At 39.4% G+C, this 17,521-nt stretch overlaps 1 protein-coding gene across 5 annotated transcripts in view; it reads left to right on the forward strand.

Annotated features, from left to right (window-relative positions):
* Nucleotides 1-17,521, forward strand: part of CHCHD3 (coiled-coil-helix-coiled-coil-helix domain containing 3) — a 129,577-nt gene that overhangs the window by 36,913 nt on the left and 75,143 nt on the right. For 4 of the 5 annotated variants that reach the window (XM_072917245.1, XM_072917254.1, XM_030289960.4 and 1 more), the window contains exon 4: nt 213-357. In XM_072917245.1, coding sequence (XP_072773346.1) covers nt 213-357 — 145 coding nt within the window. 5 annotated transcript variants of the gene reach the window in all.

Here is a 17,521-nt window from a genome sequence, read left to right on the forward strand (position 1 = left end):
CTGTAACTTTTGTGTATTCAGATTTTGATACTTGAATTTGAAATAAACTTCTGGATTCTTTTAATGATTATTTGTATTTAAGTGTCTTAAGAAACCAAGAGTAAGAAGCATTTCTGTGACAGCTTTTAAAGCGACTTGTCTACTTTGAAACTACACTTGGAAAGTAGATTTTGAATTTTCTCTCAGCCTAAATCTCCTTGCACCTCCTGTAGGTTGAAACAAGAACAAATGTACGTTCGGGATGAGTTTGGCAAGCTCCTGGAACGGGAGAGGATCTCCTCAAACGAGCACCTGACTCGAGCCATCCTTCGGGAGAGAGCGGCCACCGAGGAGGAGCGGCAGAAAGCTCAGCGCTTTGTGAGTCCCCAAATGTTGGGAAGGATGGAAGTTAGACAAAGTTTCACACATTGGTGTGCTTGGCAGAAAGGTCTCTGAATGTAGAATTTGAAAATGAAATAGAGATGGAAGCAAGTTTTGATATAGAAGAATAATAGGTGTGTAAATTGAGGATAGCTGAGCCAGTCTTGCTGGACAACTAAGAAGGGAAAGGTTAGGTCGAGTTGGAAAGAGGTTTTATGACTGAGAGGATAAGTCTAATAAGCACAGGATAAGCTGACCACAAACAAAAAGATGTTTTTACCAAGCAGAAAGATACCACAGGCAAGCAAGACATGTCCATGTGGCAAATTAGAAAAAAGTTTAATTATCTGGCTGTTTAATTTTCACTAGTTTCAGAAAACCAAAGTTAGCAGTTGTGTCATCTCGGTTTTGCTGACTCTTCCTGGTTCCATCTGTGCAATTTGGAAATATCTGGTGGTTCTTGGGTGCAGGTTTGTGAGCACCAAGCAGATATTTGCCATTTCCACTGTGGCTTGTTCATTCTTTGAAGGGTGCACTCTAAGATTACAAAGAAGAATTTTCCACTGCAAGAAAACTGAAAAAGAACTTTCAGCTTAACCTGTAACTCATGTGATTGGACAGCATTGACCACACAATGGTGATGACAGCAGTTGGGACAGGCTGTAGGTAACAGTAAAGGGATGGATTAGTTGATAAAGAAGAACACATCATGCAATGTAAGCAAAACTAAGAGGTTTTCAGGCTTGCCTGCAGCTGGAGCTGACAGCTGTAGGTGTGGCTCTGTCACCCTGGGCTGCTGTAACATCCTGGATTCAATAAACTGCATGTTGAAGAGCCACCTGAAGTCCCACACCTGTCCTCTCAGGCTCTTACTTTCAAATATTTACACAAATTACAGATTCTTATTTCTTTTCCTTTTTTTTTTTTTTTTTTTTTTCATGGCTAGGTAGCAGCATGTCATTTTATTTTGGTTAAATATCCTTCTTTTAAGGGGTTTTGCTGCTTGTTTCCAACTTTGGAACCAGCTCAGTGAAAAATTTTGTTTGAAAGAATAATCTCTCGTTAGAGCTGATGTATTAAACCTTCCTGACAAGGAAATTGGAACATATGGTTGGCTGTTTTCCTCAGAAAACTGACATTATACAGTTCAGTCCATTTCAAATGTCTGACAGATTTATAACTTCCTCTATAGCGTGTTTGCTTGCTGTAGTGAGTCTCTATTGACTCTTCTTTCTAACAATAATCATTACTGTCTGAGGTGGGAATATGCTTTAAAAATATAAATATACTTGAGTGTGAATACTAAAGAAATCATTATTTTCAAGGCAAAAAATTTAAAAGACTTAATGTGAGCATTGCTGTGAAAAGAAATGGGAATTACTTATGTCAGCAGCAACATAAATATTTGTTGGGCTCTCTAAATCTGGAGTAAAATGCAAAGTTTTTAAGGTTTATGAGTTAGTATCTTTGTAATCAATCATTTCAATAAGCAATGGCTTTGTTTCTGCTGTGGGATTTAAAATCTGATATTCATGTTATTTTTCCAAATCCCAATTTAAAACCAAACCAATTCCACCTCAGCGTTGGTATCCTTTCCAGCCATTTCTGGATGCTTTTTCACCTCTGTGGTAACGTTATTGTTGAAAAATAATTTCAGTGTTGTAAACAAATGTTTAATATTTTGTCATTGTAAAACATGGGAACAAAGGAGAATGGAAAGGAATTATGAGCAAGGTACAGCCTTAGTTATATGCTTTAAATCCTTGGGTTCTTAATGTTGTCTGGGAGAGATAAGGGTTTTGTGGCCTGGAGCTAATGAGGAGCTGAAGATTTATAATGGAGACTATTATTTGCATAATTACTGGGGGTTTGCATCTTTCTCCCTGTTGTGGTGATTTTGGGAAGCACAAGCTGGATTTCTCCTCAGCCAAATGCTCAAGAAATTCTTTATTATGGATGTGAAACTGTTTTATTTAGTTATTTTGCTGGTGAATTTTCACTTGCTTCAGAATATCAAAGTTAGCAGTTGTGTCATCTCGGTTTTGCTGACTCTTCCTGGTTCCATCTGTGAAATTTGGAAATCTCTGGTGGTTCTTGGGTGCAGGTTTGTTATCACCCCTGCAAGTTTGCCATTTCCACTGTAGCTTGTTCTTTCTTTGAAGGGTGCACTCTAAGATTACAAAATAGCAAGAAGGTTTTGTCTGTTTCATTAAAAATTAAAATATTGAGTAATTCTCACCTTCCTATAAGTCAGCTCCTTTATTTTCTTTTAATTGGCCAGAATTTATTTCTTTGGTTTCACTGCTTAGCCTAACTTGTGCATTTATTTCCTGTATCAAAGATGAATTCAAAATCTGTACCATAGGGAAATGTATTTCTATGTATCCTTTGTCAGGTACTGTGAAGAATTCTGTGTTCTAGTAAACTGCTACAGCAGGTTTGTGTTTTCTGGAGCCCAGGTTTGATTTGCCAGACTCTTCTTGGAGAAAAACAAAAGTGTTCCTGCAGTGTCAGTAGCAAAATAAATTCCTTTGCTGCTGCTAAATTGTTCAAATAGTGCAAAGGAAAAGAAATTATGGTGAGGAAGAAAGAAGTTGAGTTTTCCTTTTTGAAGGGTGCTAATTCAGGTTTTAATAAATAGATGTAAAATGAAGTCACATTTCCCATTCTTGAAGAATTTTAATACCAGCTGCTGCTTATAATCTCAGAAAGAAGAAATTTATAGTGTTTATCCCAAATGTTAGAATTAGCTTTTTATACAAATGAGGGGGGAAAAAAAAGGATGAAATGATGTGTTAAGAAGAAGAATATGTGTGTTTTTTAAAAAAAGGGTGAAATGAGATGATTTTTCAGATCCCATCCAACCCAAACCATTCTATAATTCCAAGATTATCCTTTTTTTTTTTTTTTTTTTTTTTCCCTCTGCTCTTCCCCTGTCTTCAGGGCTGTTTCCTGGCTGTTTTCAGGGCTCCCAGTACATCATGATTGGGTGCAAGGAGTGCTTTGATGGTGAAGAATTTATTTATTTTCTTCTTTTCTCCTTTTCTGTCGTGTCAGTGCAGATATGAGCCATCCTGCAGCCCTTCCCAAATGCAGCCAATCTGCTTTATGACAACTCCAGAACCAGCTCCATTGAGGAAATTACAGAGTCTGTGTGAGGGCACCAAACGAGGTGGATTTGTACCTTTAGCTTTACTCACTTTGGAATTGTGACATTTGCAAGCATCTCAGTGTGATTTCAACCAAAGTGCATTGTGTGCTTGAAGTCAAGAACTGCAGCTGGTTAAAAATACTTCTTTTTTTTTTTCCACACACTCTTACTGTGAATATGATGTTTTTTTCTGCCCATTCCTCTTGAAAAAAGGGCTTCAGAATAAATCAAATATTTTATTTCAGTCCAGCCATAAAGAATGTTGATGGTGGTGGGGTTCTCTTCAGCAAAGGGTGAAGCTGAAGATCCTTATGATGGCTCCAAGAATACTTTAATTATATTTCATCACTTAGACCTGTTCTCTGTCATATTTATTATTGGAGATTTTTGCTGCAAATCTAAAAATTGGGCCTGGTTTAGTTGGGTACAGTCTTGTAGAGTGGCTTTCAATGTGGTGGCTTTGCCATAAATAGTTTATTGATGTTCCATCACTTGAGTCATTATGAAAGTCAGGGTGAGACGAGGAGAATATGGAGTAGAAAATCAATAGTTATCCAAAGTGCAAAGGACCTGTTGTATTTCCATCTCCTAATAATGACCTGGAGTGTACTGTGAACACATTTGCTCCTCTGTGTGGACTGAAACGAGTTGTCATTAGGAGCCTTTATGTTAGAAAATGGTTTTATTGAGCTGCCAATGACATTAAAGTCTCATTTCCCTTTGAAGAGGCACAGAAATATTGTTCTGTTCATGTGCTGTAACCAGAACATTAAAATTTGATTATTGCTATCATTAGAAGTCTGTATCCATACTAATGCAATTACATCTATTTGTCCATGTGTTGTTCCAGGCTTTCATTGAAGCACCTGTTTGAGAGTGAAATCTGGTGGTGCTGAGGAATCTCATTGTTTTGTAAATTACTTTCTGCACAAGAAGTTCTATCAAAAAATTCCTCGCTCAAAAAAAATCAATTTGGTAGAAGTATCTTTATATTAAAAAACACCTTTTTTTTTGCACTTTAGGTCACTGTGATAATCAGATTATTGGAGGTTTTTTTTTTCATGGCAAAATCCTATTTAAGATGTGAAGTTCTTTTACTTGTCTGAGCCCTGAAATCAATAGACAAAATACATTCCTGGCCATATCAGAGCTGAAGTGTGTTGAGTTATGTGAGGAGGAAATCTGACCTGTTGTCATAATTGAATACAGGTTGTTAAAATGGGACCTTTTGCTCCTCTGTGCCTGAACTGGTTTGGTGTTTTCCCCATCACCCTGGGGTGACTGGTCCCAGTCAGCTCTGGGCAATGACCTCCCCTTTGGGGTGCGTTTATTTTTCCTGTCCTCAATTCATTAATTTTGTCATGAGGACGTTTCCTATTTTCCATAAACAGATTAAATCCTGACCCTTCCTGCTCTTTCCAACCAGGCCTGGACAAACCATATTTTAAGGATGACTTCACTAGGAAATACCAGGGGGAAGAATTAAATGAGTTAAGGCATTAGTTCTCAGGAGAAAAGTCTGTTTACAAACCTGCAGTATTTATTACATACCTCATTTAGCTCATTCATCATTTTAATAGAAAAATGAATCTTTTTAGATGATTCTGAAATAATTTGAGGTAAACTACACAGCCTGAGGCAAAACAGGATTGCTTGGTGCAGGGAGGGCTTTTGGAGAAGAAAGCATGAGCAGAGACTGTAATTCACAATTTATGGCAGTAAAAATACTAAAGGCTCGTATTTGAACATGAGAGTTAAGGTTTGGGAAGCACATGGTACAAAATTAAATCTACTGACCGTTGTTTTGTATCTTGTACCTCAGTTTTATAATTTAGAAAGTAGAAATTTTTCATGAAACCTCCTTGAAAGTGGAGATTTGGGGAGTTTCACTCATAAAACCTTATTTAGTCCTACACACATGGGTTTTTTGGGGATGTTTTTATGGCTTTTGTTGCAGGAAAAACTGTTTTTCCTATGGGCAAACCTGGATTTGGATGTTGCTGTCCTGGAAGACAGGAGGAAGAAGGTATTTTGGAATATTGAGGATGGGAGCTGTCTTTTTTTGTGTATTCTGTTTTGGGGGAAAGAAATCTGTTTGGTTTTTGGAGAAGGAAGTGGGCTACAATGAGCAAGACATTTATATATAGAATATACACAATTCTACTTCACTGCCTGCACTCCTATTCCTTAGAATAAATAGAATATTGCTCCTTTGGTTTATGTCTCTCCTAGCACACATTCCTTCTTCCTCTCCCTCTTTTTTGGCATTTCTACTGCAGCACTAAAAGGTTTGGGATAGAAATTCAGGTTTTTGGGGTAGGTCTTTTAGGTGATCTTAAACTGGTGATGTGAAACTACTGTGTGAGCAAGAAGCTCTTGCTAAGCAAAAAAAGTTGGATAATTTTCTCCCCAGTAAGAAAAGGGGCTGCCTGTCACATATTTGCAAATCATGAATGATTTTCTTATCTAGCCTTGAAGAAGTGAACGCCCATTTGATGAAAATTAATTAATAAATTAATTAATAAAATTAATAAGTGAACAGCTTTCCCTCCACCTTGATAGAGGAAGATGGTAAAAAGAATTTAAAATAGCCTGTGGGTAGTGCTGGAGTTGGAATCCCAGTATGATTTGTCACATAAACTGGTAAATAAATGTTTTTTTTCCTCTCTGATATTGCCATGAAGGGCCTGGGAACCACAATTTGCTTTTTCCTGGGTCTCTCTTCTGTCCCTTTACAATGCCCATGCTGACATTCAAAATATTTGTTTCAGTGGAACAATAGAAATAATTTTCTCCTTCCGTCAGCATTTCACTTGGCAACATGTTATAGATGTATTTTTTTATAATTTTTCTGTGTAGCAGTTAATGGCTTTTTTTTACCTCTGTGTCAAAGTTTGACAGACAGGAAAACCACGGTAAAATGAGAATTTTGAAGGCAAGCAAAGTACAGAAAAGGAGCATTTATTCTCTTTAAGCTTTCTTTTTGAATGGTGAATGTGTTTTGATAGTCAAGCAGCATTTAAAGCATGTTATTTTTTAATTCTTATATAGCAAACCCCAAGATATTTGACTGAAGCAAAATTAATCACTGTGTTATTTCGGCATTCAGATGAAGATCTACTGCTTTACAAAGCCTGCTGCTCCATCAATTTGTTCTTTGGGTTGAATTCAAATTGAGTTCATTTTTATAGATTCACTGCATAATACTCTGCTCTCTCCTCCCTCATTCATTAACCAATTTGTTCGTGCTACTCCCTTTTTATTGAACGGCAACAAAATTGCCCTGCTATCTCCCCAAATGAATATCATCATTCCTTGTCATGCATGGGCAAAAAGTGAGGCTAATAATCCCTTTTTCCACACACCTTCCCTCTTTCAGGGACAAGTCTTCCATCTGCCCTGGAGGTAGCACGAGAAGAACGTTTAAAATCCCGTTCTTTGTCTATAAATATTCCAAGCCAGGCTCCTTTTGATTACTCGTGGGCCTTTGGAGCATGTACACCCTGCCAGTTGTGTGACACAACAAAAACCACATCAAAGCCTTGTCAGGGCTTGTCCTTGTACATGACACGCTACAAATTCAGGCGAGGGATTAAAACGTGTTCCTTTGACACTCGTGACGCGGGCGAGGCTCCTCCACTCAACAAAACCATCACCAGGGCCTCTCTTCCTCTGATTTTATTCAATATTTCCTTGCTCTCACATTAAGCTGTTTTTTTGGGTAGGGATATATTCACTTTAGAGTGTTCTGGTGGTCCTCGTTTTGGGTTGAATTACCAGATTTAGGTATTTTGAGGGACAGAGGGATGGAAGTCATCAGGCAGTTTGTTTTAGGGCTGCTTTCAGGAGTGGCTGAGGTCACTTAGTGTTGAGTTTTTATCTTCTTTTTGCCAGGGTGGGATTAAATGTGTGAGGTGATATTTCTTGTTCAGATTCAGATGTTTATTAGTTCTTATCTACGTTACAGTCTCACAAACCCTGAGTTCTACAACACTTCACTCTGACAAACTAAAAATGGAGCTCCATCTCTCTCTCTGCAAGGCCTTTTAAGGATAAACTGTCCAATTAAGAAATGACACCTAAATTATTTTTACTTTTAACCCAATAACCAACCACCCATGCCCCTCAATGTGGACTTTTTTATCCAGTTACACAAAACCACCCAAACCCATGGAGAAGGAGGTGAAGAAGAAGGACCAGCCTCTGCCCCAAAACCTCCATCTTATTTTATATCTATTCCTGCATTCTAAACCCTTAAACTCTGAGTTTCCCACCCTGTGATATCACACACTTCCATTCAAACTCCACGCCTATAATCTCAGTTTTATTATTGAATTTTGGAAGCTTCTCCACAACCTCAGGTCAGTGCAGTGTTCTCCTGGGGTCAGTGCCTGGCAGCACAGAAATCTAAAATTCCCAGCAGCCAGGGTTCCAACAACTTGATTTGCTCAGCTTAGAGAAGAGCCTGAGGGAAGTCCTTTTCAGATGTAATTTCAAGTTTTTAAGGGTTTTTTAATATATTTTTAATATCTTTTCATATCAGTGGCTGTCTGGAATATATTGAGGTGCTCAAGTGTTTTAGCAATAGGTGGCAATACAGCTAAAGCAGGTGTACACAAATTATTAAAAAGGATATTTCAGAGATAATATGAGGGGAAAAAGTAGAATGTCATGGTGAAATCTGTAGGTTTTGGGAGATTTTTTACAGATTTTAGGAAATTTTTCAGTCCTGTTAAGTGTTATATAATCTGTTCTGTGGTAGCTGTACCACGATGTGCCTGGATGAAAAACTACTCTGCCTGCTTGTTTTTTAAAGAAAGGAAGTGTTTAATGTAAGGCTTAATAAACTGGGGATGTTAAAACACCCTTTTAGTTCAGTAATAAGAATTAATCTCCTGACAGCCCAATCCTCATAAGGCTGAGGGTCTTTGATGGCACTCAGCCCTGCAAAGTGCAGGGGGCTTTGGAGCTGGGAATTCCACCTCCTGCCAGGAATTGTGATGCTGATGGTGTTTGTGTGTACATTTGGGTGTTTGGGGAATCTGACACAATGCTACAAATGGAAACTTTGAATAATGAAAATAATATAAAGATTTTAAGACAAAGAGGCACCTTCTGATGCCTTGTGAAGGCTGAGCTAGAGCAGAGGCTGGGCAGAGCTAAAGAATAAATTAGGGGTTTATTCAAAGCATCTCCTCCATGGATCCACCTTGGGCAGCACCAGAGCCCAGCCAGGGCTGCACCCAAATGAACCAAAATGGCCCCAAAATGCACGAGCGCTCCCGGGGGCTCTCCCTGGGATCAGTTCTGCTCCATTGGCACCTTGGAGTTCATTGTCCCATTCCAGCTTTAGCCCAGGCAGTCCCACCCTGCTTGTTTTTCTCTCTCCAGCCCACGCTGTTTGTGCTCCTGGGCTGAGATTTGGATCATTTGTCCTTGGTGCCCAGCTGGAGCAGGAATTGTTTTGTGTCCCTGCTCTGTGCACAGAGCTCACCATCCCATAATATGAAGCTCAGACCCACACACTAAAGCAACTCAGAATCTGAAAAATAGAGAAGCTAAACCCTGAGGCATTGCTTCCACTTCGCACAAGTCCTGATTTTTACAAGTAGCCAACAGAACTTTAATTTTGAAAGCAGAAATTGGTTTCAGCTGTCAGTGCTGTAAAAAGTTTCACACAGGAGTAATATGGGAGAAGTTTGTCAACATAAATTTGGTGTGGCTGAACCAAAAGAAGATGATAATATTTCTTATCTCTTTACTTTCAGTAATTTAATTGACTTTGGAAAATCCACCCTTCTGATAACATAATAAGATACTGCAGTGTCTTTTTCTTAGAGATATTTGAATTCAAATCACGCTTATAAATAAATAAATAAACCTCATTACTTCTCATTTTCCTAATTATCATGCAGATAAACAGTGGGAATCATGACATTAGGATAAGTAAGTGGTTTATGATATTGCTTCAGAGGAAGAAAGTCTTGCTGTTCCCCATTTTTCCCCCCCTTGGGCCATGCAGGAATAATAAATGAGTAAATCCAGAGTAGTTTCTGATGGATGCTTAATGGGGCTGTGCTGGAGCCAAGGGCTGCTTCTGCAGCAGCTGTCACAACTCCGAGTCATTAACACACCTTGAATGTTTGCATTCCAAAATCAGGGCATTTCAGAGGTTACAGGTTGACTTTCAAAATTTATTTATGTCTTTAAGCCTGTGAAGAACCCATTGAGGGACTTCTGCACCATTTTTGGTGGTTTCTGCCTTTGGAGCCAGAAAGCTGCTTGGAAATCTTGTGAGAGGGAAGAGAATTATTGTGTGCAGCAATGAGTCATTTCCAGTGTGTAAAACAACTGAAATATTCAAATATCCCAAATATTCAAGTCATGCCAGCAGACTCACAGCAATGGCTTAGTGTACATAATATTTTGGAGTGAGGAAATACTTCTGTGGAATAACTATCAGGTTTTCTTGTAATGCTCTGGAAAGAAGGATAATTAGTGGGGGTTGTTTCTGCTTTCATAAAGGGACGTCTAAAGAAGTGCTCAGATAAAGAGGTCAGCTGGATCTTTGTTTTACATCCTAGTAATTCATGTCATATTTTAATTTTCCTGCTCACTTTTATCTGCCTGTTTGAAGCACGAGAAAATCCCCCAAACGCTTGTAGTTATTCCTTTTCAAAGTAAAAATGTAGGAAGGAGATACTGAACTTGAGCAAATCATTCTTTGAACCAACTACCTGCCAGTGAGGGAATGCACAGCACAAAAATAGCAACCTTTGATAGGTCTGGAAAGTTAATTTTTAATTTTTCTATGAACAGACTTGACCTTGAGGAAAATAAGGGGATATTGACCCTCAGCACATCTGCAGGTGACACCAGACTGACAGAGAGTAGGTTTGGATTGGAGATTAGTGACATTTTTTCCTTGTGAGGGTGAATTGGGTGTGGAATATCATGGAAAAAGCTATTTGTAATTATCTGTTCAGAGTGCTGAGTCTGGTGCCTGAGAGTGGGTAAAGGTGATAAATAAATGAGATTTAAAGATTACAGAAATACAAAGTTCAGAATTGAAGTTCACCAGAGAAGAAATATCACATAAAATAACTCCTGAAATAATGTAATGTGTTTTGTTGTTTTGGTGTCACTTGCTTGACAATAATTTTTTTGTGTTTTGAAAACCAAATTTTCCTTTTCTTCATCTTTCCAAAGTCCAGAGAAGTTCCTATCACATTTTAGATATAAGGAGAGTGATAAAACTCTTATTCCATGTGAACTGCTGGAAAAACCCAGGACATTCTTTAAACTTTCCAAGTTGTCCTGAAAACAAAAATAATTTTTGCTGTTGGAATTGTGACTCAGTGCTGGTTTGGCGTAGGCTCATATCTGACTTTTAATTCTTCTTTTTAAATGTAGCTATTTCTTTCATAAATTCTGCTCTTAAATTGGTTTGTTTTGGTCATGTTTCTATCTAAATTTTTCCCAATACTTCACTTGTTCCTCATATCTGTTTCTTTCCATCTCTGCCAGCTCCTGGAGGTTTCTCCTGCCCTTGGTCACCCCAGTTCTTCATTTTTGCTTTCTTTTTCTCCAGCTCTCTCCCTTTTTTTCCCTCTCCTTATTGAAGAACCACAAGATCCTTTTGTCTCTATCTTCAGGACAAACCTCTGCCTCTTTTCTCTGATGTCTGGGAGTTTCTTCATTCTTTATTTTAATTTTGTCCTCCTGGCCTCTACTGCCTGATGCTGCAGTGTTCCAGAGATGGTGGAAGGAATAATTGCCAGCAGAATTCCCTTTAATCCCTGCATTCCTGAGAGGACTTTTTGTGTTCTACAAAGCTCTGGAGGTCTCTGGGCTCCCTTTTTCTATTTTATTTTATTTTCCCCCAGGGTCTTACGGACATGGTTAAGTTAAACTTGACTTTATTGGAGATAAAAGGAGGAAATGCCCTGAAACTGTCATGGTGGGCACCTCTCTGCTGGCTCAGCCATATTCCTTGGAAACTCCATGAATGCTGAAATTTCTCAGCAGAAGAAAATGAAATTCTGCTTATTATTAGTGAAGGGTTTTCTCTCTTTTTGACATGGATGAAATGAATTTGGCTTAGGCCCTCAGAAAAGGTGGAGATGAAGCGTGGAGCATCTTTAACTCTCTCTCGTGCTCTTCTGGAACTGTAGCTCGAGGGTCTGTGGAGTGGAAAATGAATGGAAAGTAATTTTATTTTATGGAGAGGGTGACACAAGGTTTTTGTACTGCTGGAACAGTAAGGAGACAACTATTTCTTTTCCATTTTCAGTGCAAGTCTGATCATTGGAAGGAAAAGAGGAGGTTTTAAAATCAGTTTTACTGTTCACATTTGGTTTTAGGGGTGTGATGATTAATTATGCAGAGGAACAGAACTAGTTAGAGGACTCTCCAATTTATGCTGCCTTAAAAAGTTTAGTATTCAGATTTTTTTCTGTGCAGTGGCTTAGCTGTAAAGCTTTAATCCAAAGTATCCCTGCACAGTCATTGGCCAAGAGAGGAAAATTTTCCTTGCCTACATTTCAGGTGGTTACAGGTGTCATCAGCTGTGCCAGAATTGCTCACCCTCAGATCTCTTTAATATTACAGAAAAACAGGTGTTTTCAGAGTGCAGTCTGAGCTGCTTTAGATGTCAGCTTTGTGATGAAATGGATTTTCCTGAAGAAGTGGCCGTGTCTCTGTAAATGCCTCTCTGGCTTGAGGGCTTCTGGTTGTCTTCCTCTTACATAATTAAGGTGATTAAACTTATATAATTAATTAAGGTGTAAAACCTATATAATTAAAGTGCTTTTCACACAAAAGGTGTAAATATTATCATGGTCCCCACATGCATAGCACACAAATAAATCAGAAACATCCATGTGACAGGACAAGGAGCAGTGGTTTGAAACTGAAAGCGGATGGATTTAGGTTGGATAGAAGGAGAAGTTTTGTCTGATGAGGGTGGGAGGCCCTGGAATAGAATTCCCAGAGCAGCTGTGGCTGCCCCTGGATCCCTGGAAGTGTCCAAGGCCAGGCTGGACAGGGCTTGGAGCACCCTGGGACAGTGTAAGGTGTCCTTGCCCATGGCAGGGCATTGGAATTAAATGATCCCAAAAGTCCTTTCCAACCCAAACCATTCCAGGATTCCCTATCAGAACATTTTTTATTCCTTTTAATCATTTGTGAAGAACTGGGGAGAGTCAGGGGTTTTACACTGGGCTCCCTTTTTCCTTTGAGATCTATTGTACACTCTGTAATTCTGTTAATTTAATGTTTTAATTCGTTGTCCTTAAAAACCCAAATTTGTACTCATTCCTGCATTCCTTGGGATTGGGACATGTCCATGATTGGGGCAGGATTAATTATGGATGTGGCCACAGGAAAATGGAAGTGGATTTAGAGGAGTTTTGGTGTTGTGCTACAGGTTTTCATGCAGGGGCTTCCCTGAATTTCTGGAGGAGCTGCCTGTGCTTTCCTGGGATTTCCTGCTGTGTTCTTGGCAGCATGCTGTGATAGCACTTTAAGAGAGTAATAAATAGCTTGTGTAAGTTGTTCCTTTAAGTTAGAGTTTCTATAGAACAATTTTACAAATTGTTGCATGTCACAGCTGTAAATGGGTCGAGCACATCGTCGAGTGCGGAGCTGACAACAAAAAAAAAATCAGGGCTTGTACTACTCATGAGAAGAAAAAAAGCTATTTTATACTCCATTAAACTGTTACACATCATAAATAATTTATGCTCAGCCTGCTCTGTTCTGTAGCAAAGATGATAAACTCGACATTTTTGGAGCATTTTAATGGATATCATCATTTTCATGAATTTCTCTGTAACAGAAAGATCGTTCCTGCAGTACTCCCCTGGTCATTATATGGATGGAAGTGGGTTAAATAATTAGAGTACAGTCCAAAGTGAGTCCTTGAGTCTTGCTCTGAGTTCCACAAGTATCTAGGAATGGATGTAGAATATACTATAGAATGTATTTGGGTTGGAAGGGATGCTAAAGATGATTTAATTCTAACCCCCCTGTTTTAGGCAGGGATTCACCCACTCAAGCAGGGTGTATATGGAGTGTCTAGATATAGTTTTGCTCATTTTAATTAATATTCTAATTTTATTGGTTATTTCTATAATTTCCAGAAGTGTCTAAACACCTAATGTAATATTGTGAGGATGTCTCTGTTTCCACACCAGAAGAATATTGATAATTTTTCTACTTTATACTGAACTTTCAGATAATTTATACATTTTATCAAACATGCAGGAAGGTTTTTAGACTGTTTTGTGTTCTTAAATACGCCCTTTGCTTTGAAAGTGAAAATGTCCTAATTTTTTCTTAAGTGAAAAACTCTCCAAACAAAATAGCATTGTAACAATAAAACATGCCTGGAGATTAAAAAAAGAAAAAAAAAAAAAGCCCAGACAACAAAACTGAAATCTTTTGGACAGCAGCATTTTTTAAAATGTGGGATTTAAAAGCTGACTGAAATTTTCAAAGCTGTAGATAAATGTCTGAATGGAGAACTAGTTCTGTTTATTCATACAGTGTTTTGGTACTTCTGAGTGTGTTACTGCTGTTTTTTCCTGGGGTGAGGTGCCTGATCTGAACACCTAAAGGGCTAAAATGGAGCTTACTTAGAGCTGCCTGATTTCCTTTTGCTAATGAAAGTATAAAATGTGATATTCCTAAAAGGGAACTGCTTGATCCAGTGAGTGTTTCAGAAGTGTCCTGAATTGATATTTGACTTGGGGTAAAAGTGCTGGATTTAAGTATGAATCCAGAGTGCCATTAATAGAAATTACAGTTCAGGTACCAGTGTTGGTAGTGGGAGTTCATCCTTAGAAATGAGATAACATCCACTTTTTATTTTCCTGTCAAGACTGCAAATATTCCCCAAAGGAATCTTCTTTTTTGTCAAATCAGTTTTCATGTCTATATTCCTACACAAAATACAATCAGTTGGGTTGGAAAAGTCTTTTAAGATCCTCTGGTCCAGCCATTCCTCAGCCCTGCCAAGGCCACCACTGACCCTGTCCCCAAGTGCCACCTCCACGTGGCTTTAAATGCCTCCAGGGATGGGGACTCCACCCCTGCCCTGGACATCCTGTCCCAGTGCTCATTATTTCACTGATAGTTCTGATAAAACACTTGATATTTCTGTTTAATACCACTGTAGTGTTGAATTTTCAATGATGGCAGAGATTTTTTGGATTTTGTGTGTGTTCTTCGAAGTATTTCTGTGTAGATTTATAATAGAAATGTCACCTTAAACCTTGTTTTGCATTAAAGGAATAATGAAGTACTTTTGGTCTCTGTGAGAGAGTGGGTATGTAATTACATCTTGAATTTCTCTTTGTTGTTACCTGCTCCTTTAAAACCGCTTAAAGCTGGGTAGAATATTGCACAAAATATTTTCTAGATAATGAAATTCATGGTCCTCTGCCAGGAGATGACTTTGACTGGGGAACTGTCCTCGGACAAATTAGTGATGGTTCCCTTTGTGTAGAACATTGCAGAAACAGCAACAGCCATATTAAATCTTAATCAATAACAATGTTTCACTAATTACAGGAGCGAGTTTGTATATTGGATAAATTGCTGTTTGTAAACGTTGTATTATATTAACTAAACCAGCTAATTACCAGAGCAGAATAAACATAAGGTTTGCTAAAAGCTTCCATCCGTAGCTCGGAGCAGTGGCTGCTGTCTAATATTTCAGTCAATGTGGAAAATAAGGTAATGACATTATAAATACATTTATAACGCAGGACGATTTCTTCTAAAATGCATGTAAGTATTATTGCTTTACTATGAAATATGATTTATTTAATGCATTTCAGCCCCCATAATATTAAGATATAATTGAGACGGGGGGAAAAAATTGCATGCAGTCAGAGTCTGCATGAAAGTGAATCACAGGCTAAATTGCTTGTAATTTTAAAGGCACTTAGGGGAATCGTGAAATTTAGCTAATGCAGCCTTTGGTGTAAAAAATGGGAAGAAAACAATTGGCCAGTCTTTCAAGTTTTATTTGACTTCACATAGTGGGTTTTTTTTGGTTTTTTTTTTTTTTTTTGTATCCTGGTGACTGCCAGTCTGGGAATGAATAAACAGAGCTGCTAAAACTTTATCTCCATCTCGTGATGAGGAATAGCTGCAGATGTGGTGAGGGATGGGCATTTGGGGTGAGAAGCCAGGAGAGCACAGACAGAGCTGATGATCTGAGATGGGAATTGTCCTCTGGTGCTGGGAATTCTGATGGTTATTGCTTTCAAAAGGCTGAAGCTTTCTGGCCTTTATGGTTTAATTACTGGCTGAGCAGTTGTTGATGATTTCACTAAATCACAGAGCTCCCACACGGGCACCACCAGCCGAGCTCTGCCAGAGCAATCCCACTTTTCCTGCTGATGGACACCAGCCTGGGCTTAGTTTAACATGAGCTGTCAGCTGGGGAGAATCTGGCACTGCTCATTGTCCTCAAGCTGGGTTTGGCTCCAAGGATGGAATAAAACAGAGTAACCCCTCGGGCTGGGCCATAATCACTTGATCTCAGTAGAGATAAAATGGGTGCTTGTAAAATCAAGCTCTTTTTGGTTTTTATGATAAGTAACTTCTGTTGAAGAGATGACTTCCTGCTTTTAATACACTTGTCATTTCTTGCGTAAAATGTATTAATAATTCCATAAAATATAAATCATGGAATCACTGAGTGGTTTGGGTTGGGAGGGATTTTTAAAGCTTGTCCCATTCCATCCCCCTGATTACATAGAATAAATGTGTTCAGATAGAAAATCCTGGAATGGTTTGGGTGGGAAGGGACTTTAAACAACATCCAGTGCCACCCTATCCAGTGTCCAGGGACACCTCCCACTGTCCCAGGCTGCTCCAGCCCCAGTGTCCAACCTTTCCTTGGGCATTCCAGGGATCCAGGGGCAGCCCCAGCTGCTCTGGCAATCCCAGCCCAGCCAGGAATTCCTCATTCCCAAGATCCCATCCATGGCTGCCCTCTGGCAGTGGGAGCCATTCCCTGTGTCCTGTCCCTGCAGGCCTTGTCCCCAGTCCCTCTGCAGCTCTCCTGGAGCACCTTCAGGCCCTGGAATGTGCTGGAAGCTCTCCCTGGATCCTTCCCTTCTCCAGGCTGGAAACCCCCATCTTTCCCAGGCTGGCTCCAGAGGAAATCATCTCCCATTGCCCATAATTTCAGGATTATTGGCAGGCAGAGCATCACAGGGTAGGAGCTGAAACAAGGAGTCAGTGGATGGCTCATTATTGTAAATGCAGGCAAACCCGGTGGGGAGAAATGCTGATGTCTGACTCCAGTTCAGAAGGCTGAATGATTTCTTTATTATTACTATGCTATAATATATTAATATACTATTTAAAGGAGATACTAAAAATATAAACCTACTTTTATAACTACCATATCTAACTCACTCACAACTCGTGCCCCTCTCTGAGAGCCCAGCCCCAGGTGGGTTGGATTGGATTGGATTGGATTGAGTTGGATTGGACTGGGTTGGATTGGATTGAGTTGGATTGGATTGGGTTGAGTTGGATTGGGTTGAGTTGGATTGGATTGGGTTGGATTGGGTTGGGTTGAGTTGGATTGGATTGGATTGAGTTGGATTGGATTGGATTGGATTGGATTGGATTGGATTGGATTGGATTGGCCATCAGGCTCAAACAATCCTCACCAGAACCCAACCAAGCACTCACCCCAGGGAAACAATTCTCCAACCACATTCCACATGGGAAAAACAAGGAGCAGAAATAGAAATTGTTTTCTCTTTCTTTCTCTCTGTGCTCCTCTATGAAAAATCCTGAGAGAGAGAAGAATGTGCCTGCCACGGCTCATCCCCACCAGTTCCTGCCTGGACAGACTCCGGGCTCTGGCCAGCACCTTCTCCATGCAGGAATATCAGTGGAGGAAGGGAAGGCCTCCAGCAGCTCCTCCTGCCCCTCCTGCAGGAGCTGAGTGTCCCTCACCCTGCAGCCATTCGTGCAAAC

Source organism: Taeniopygia guttata, chromosome 1A, assembly GCF_048771995.1.
Source record: "Taeniopygia guttata chromosome 1A, bTaeGut7.mat, whole genome shotgun sequence".
NCBI lineage: Eukaryota > Metazoa > Chordata > Aves > Passeriformes > Estrildidae > Taeniopygia > Taeniopygia guttata.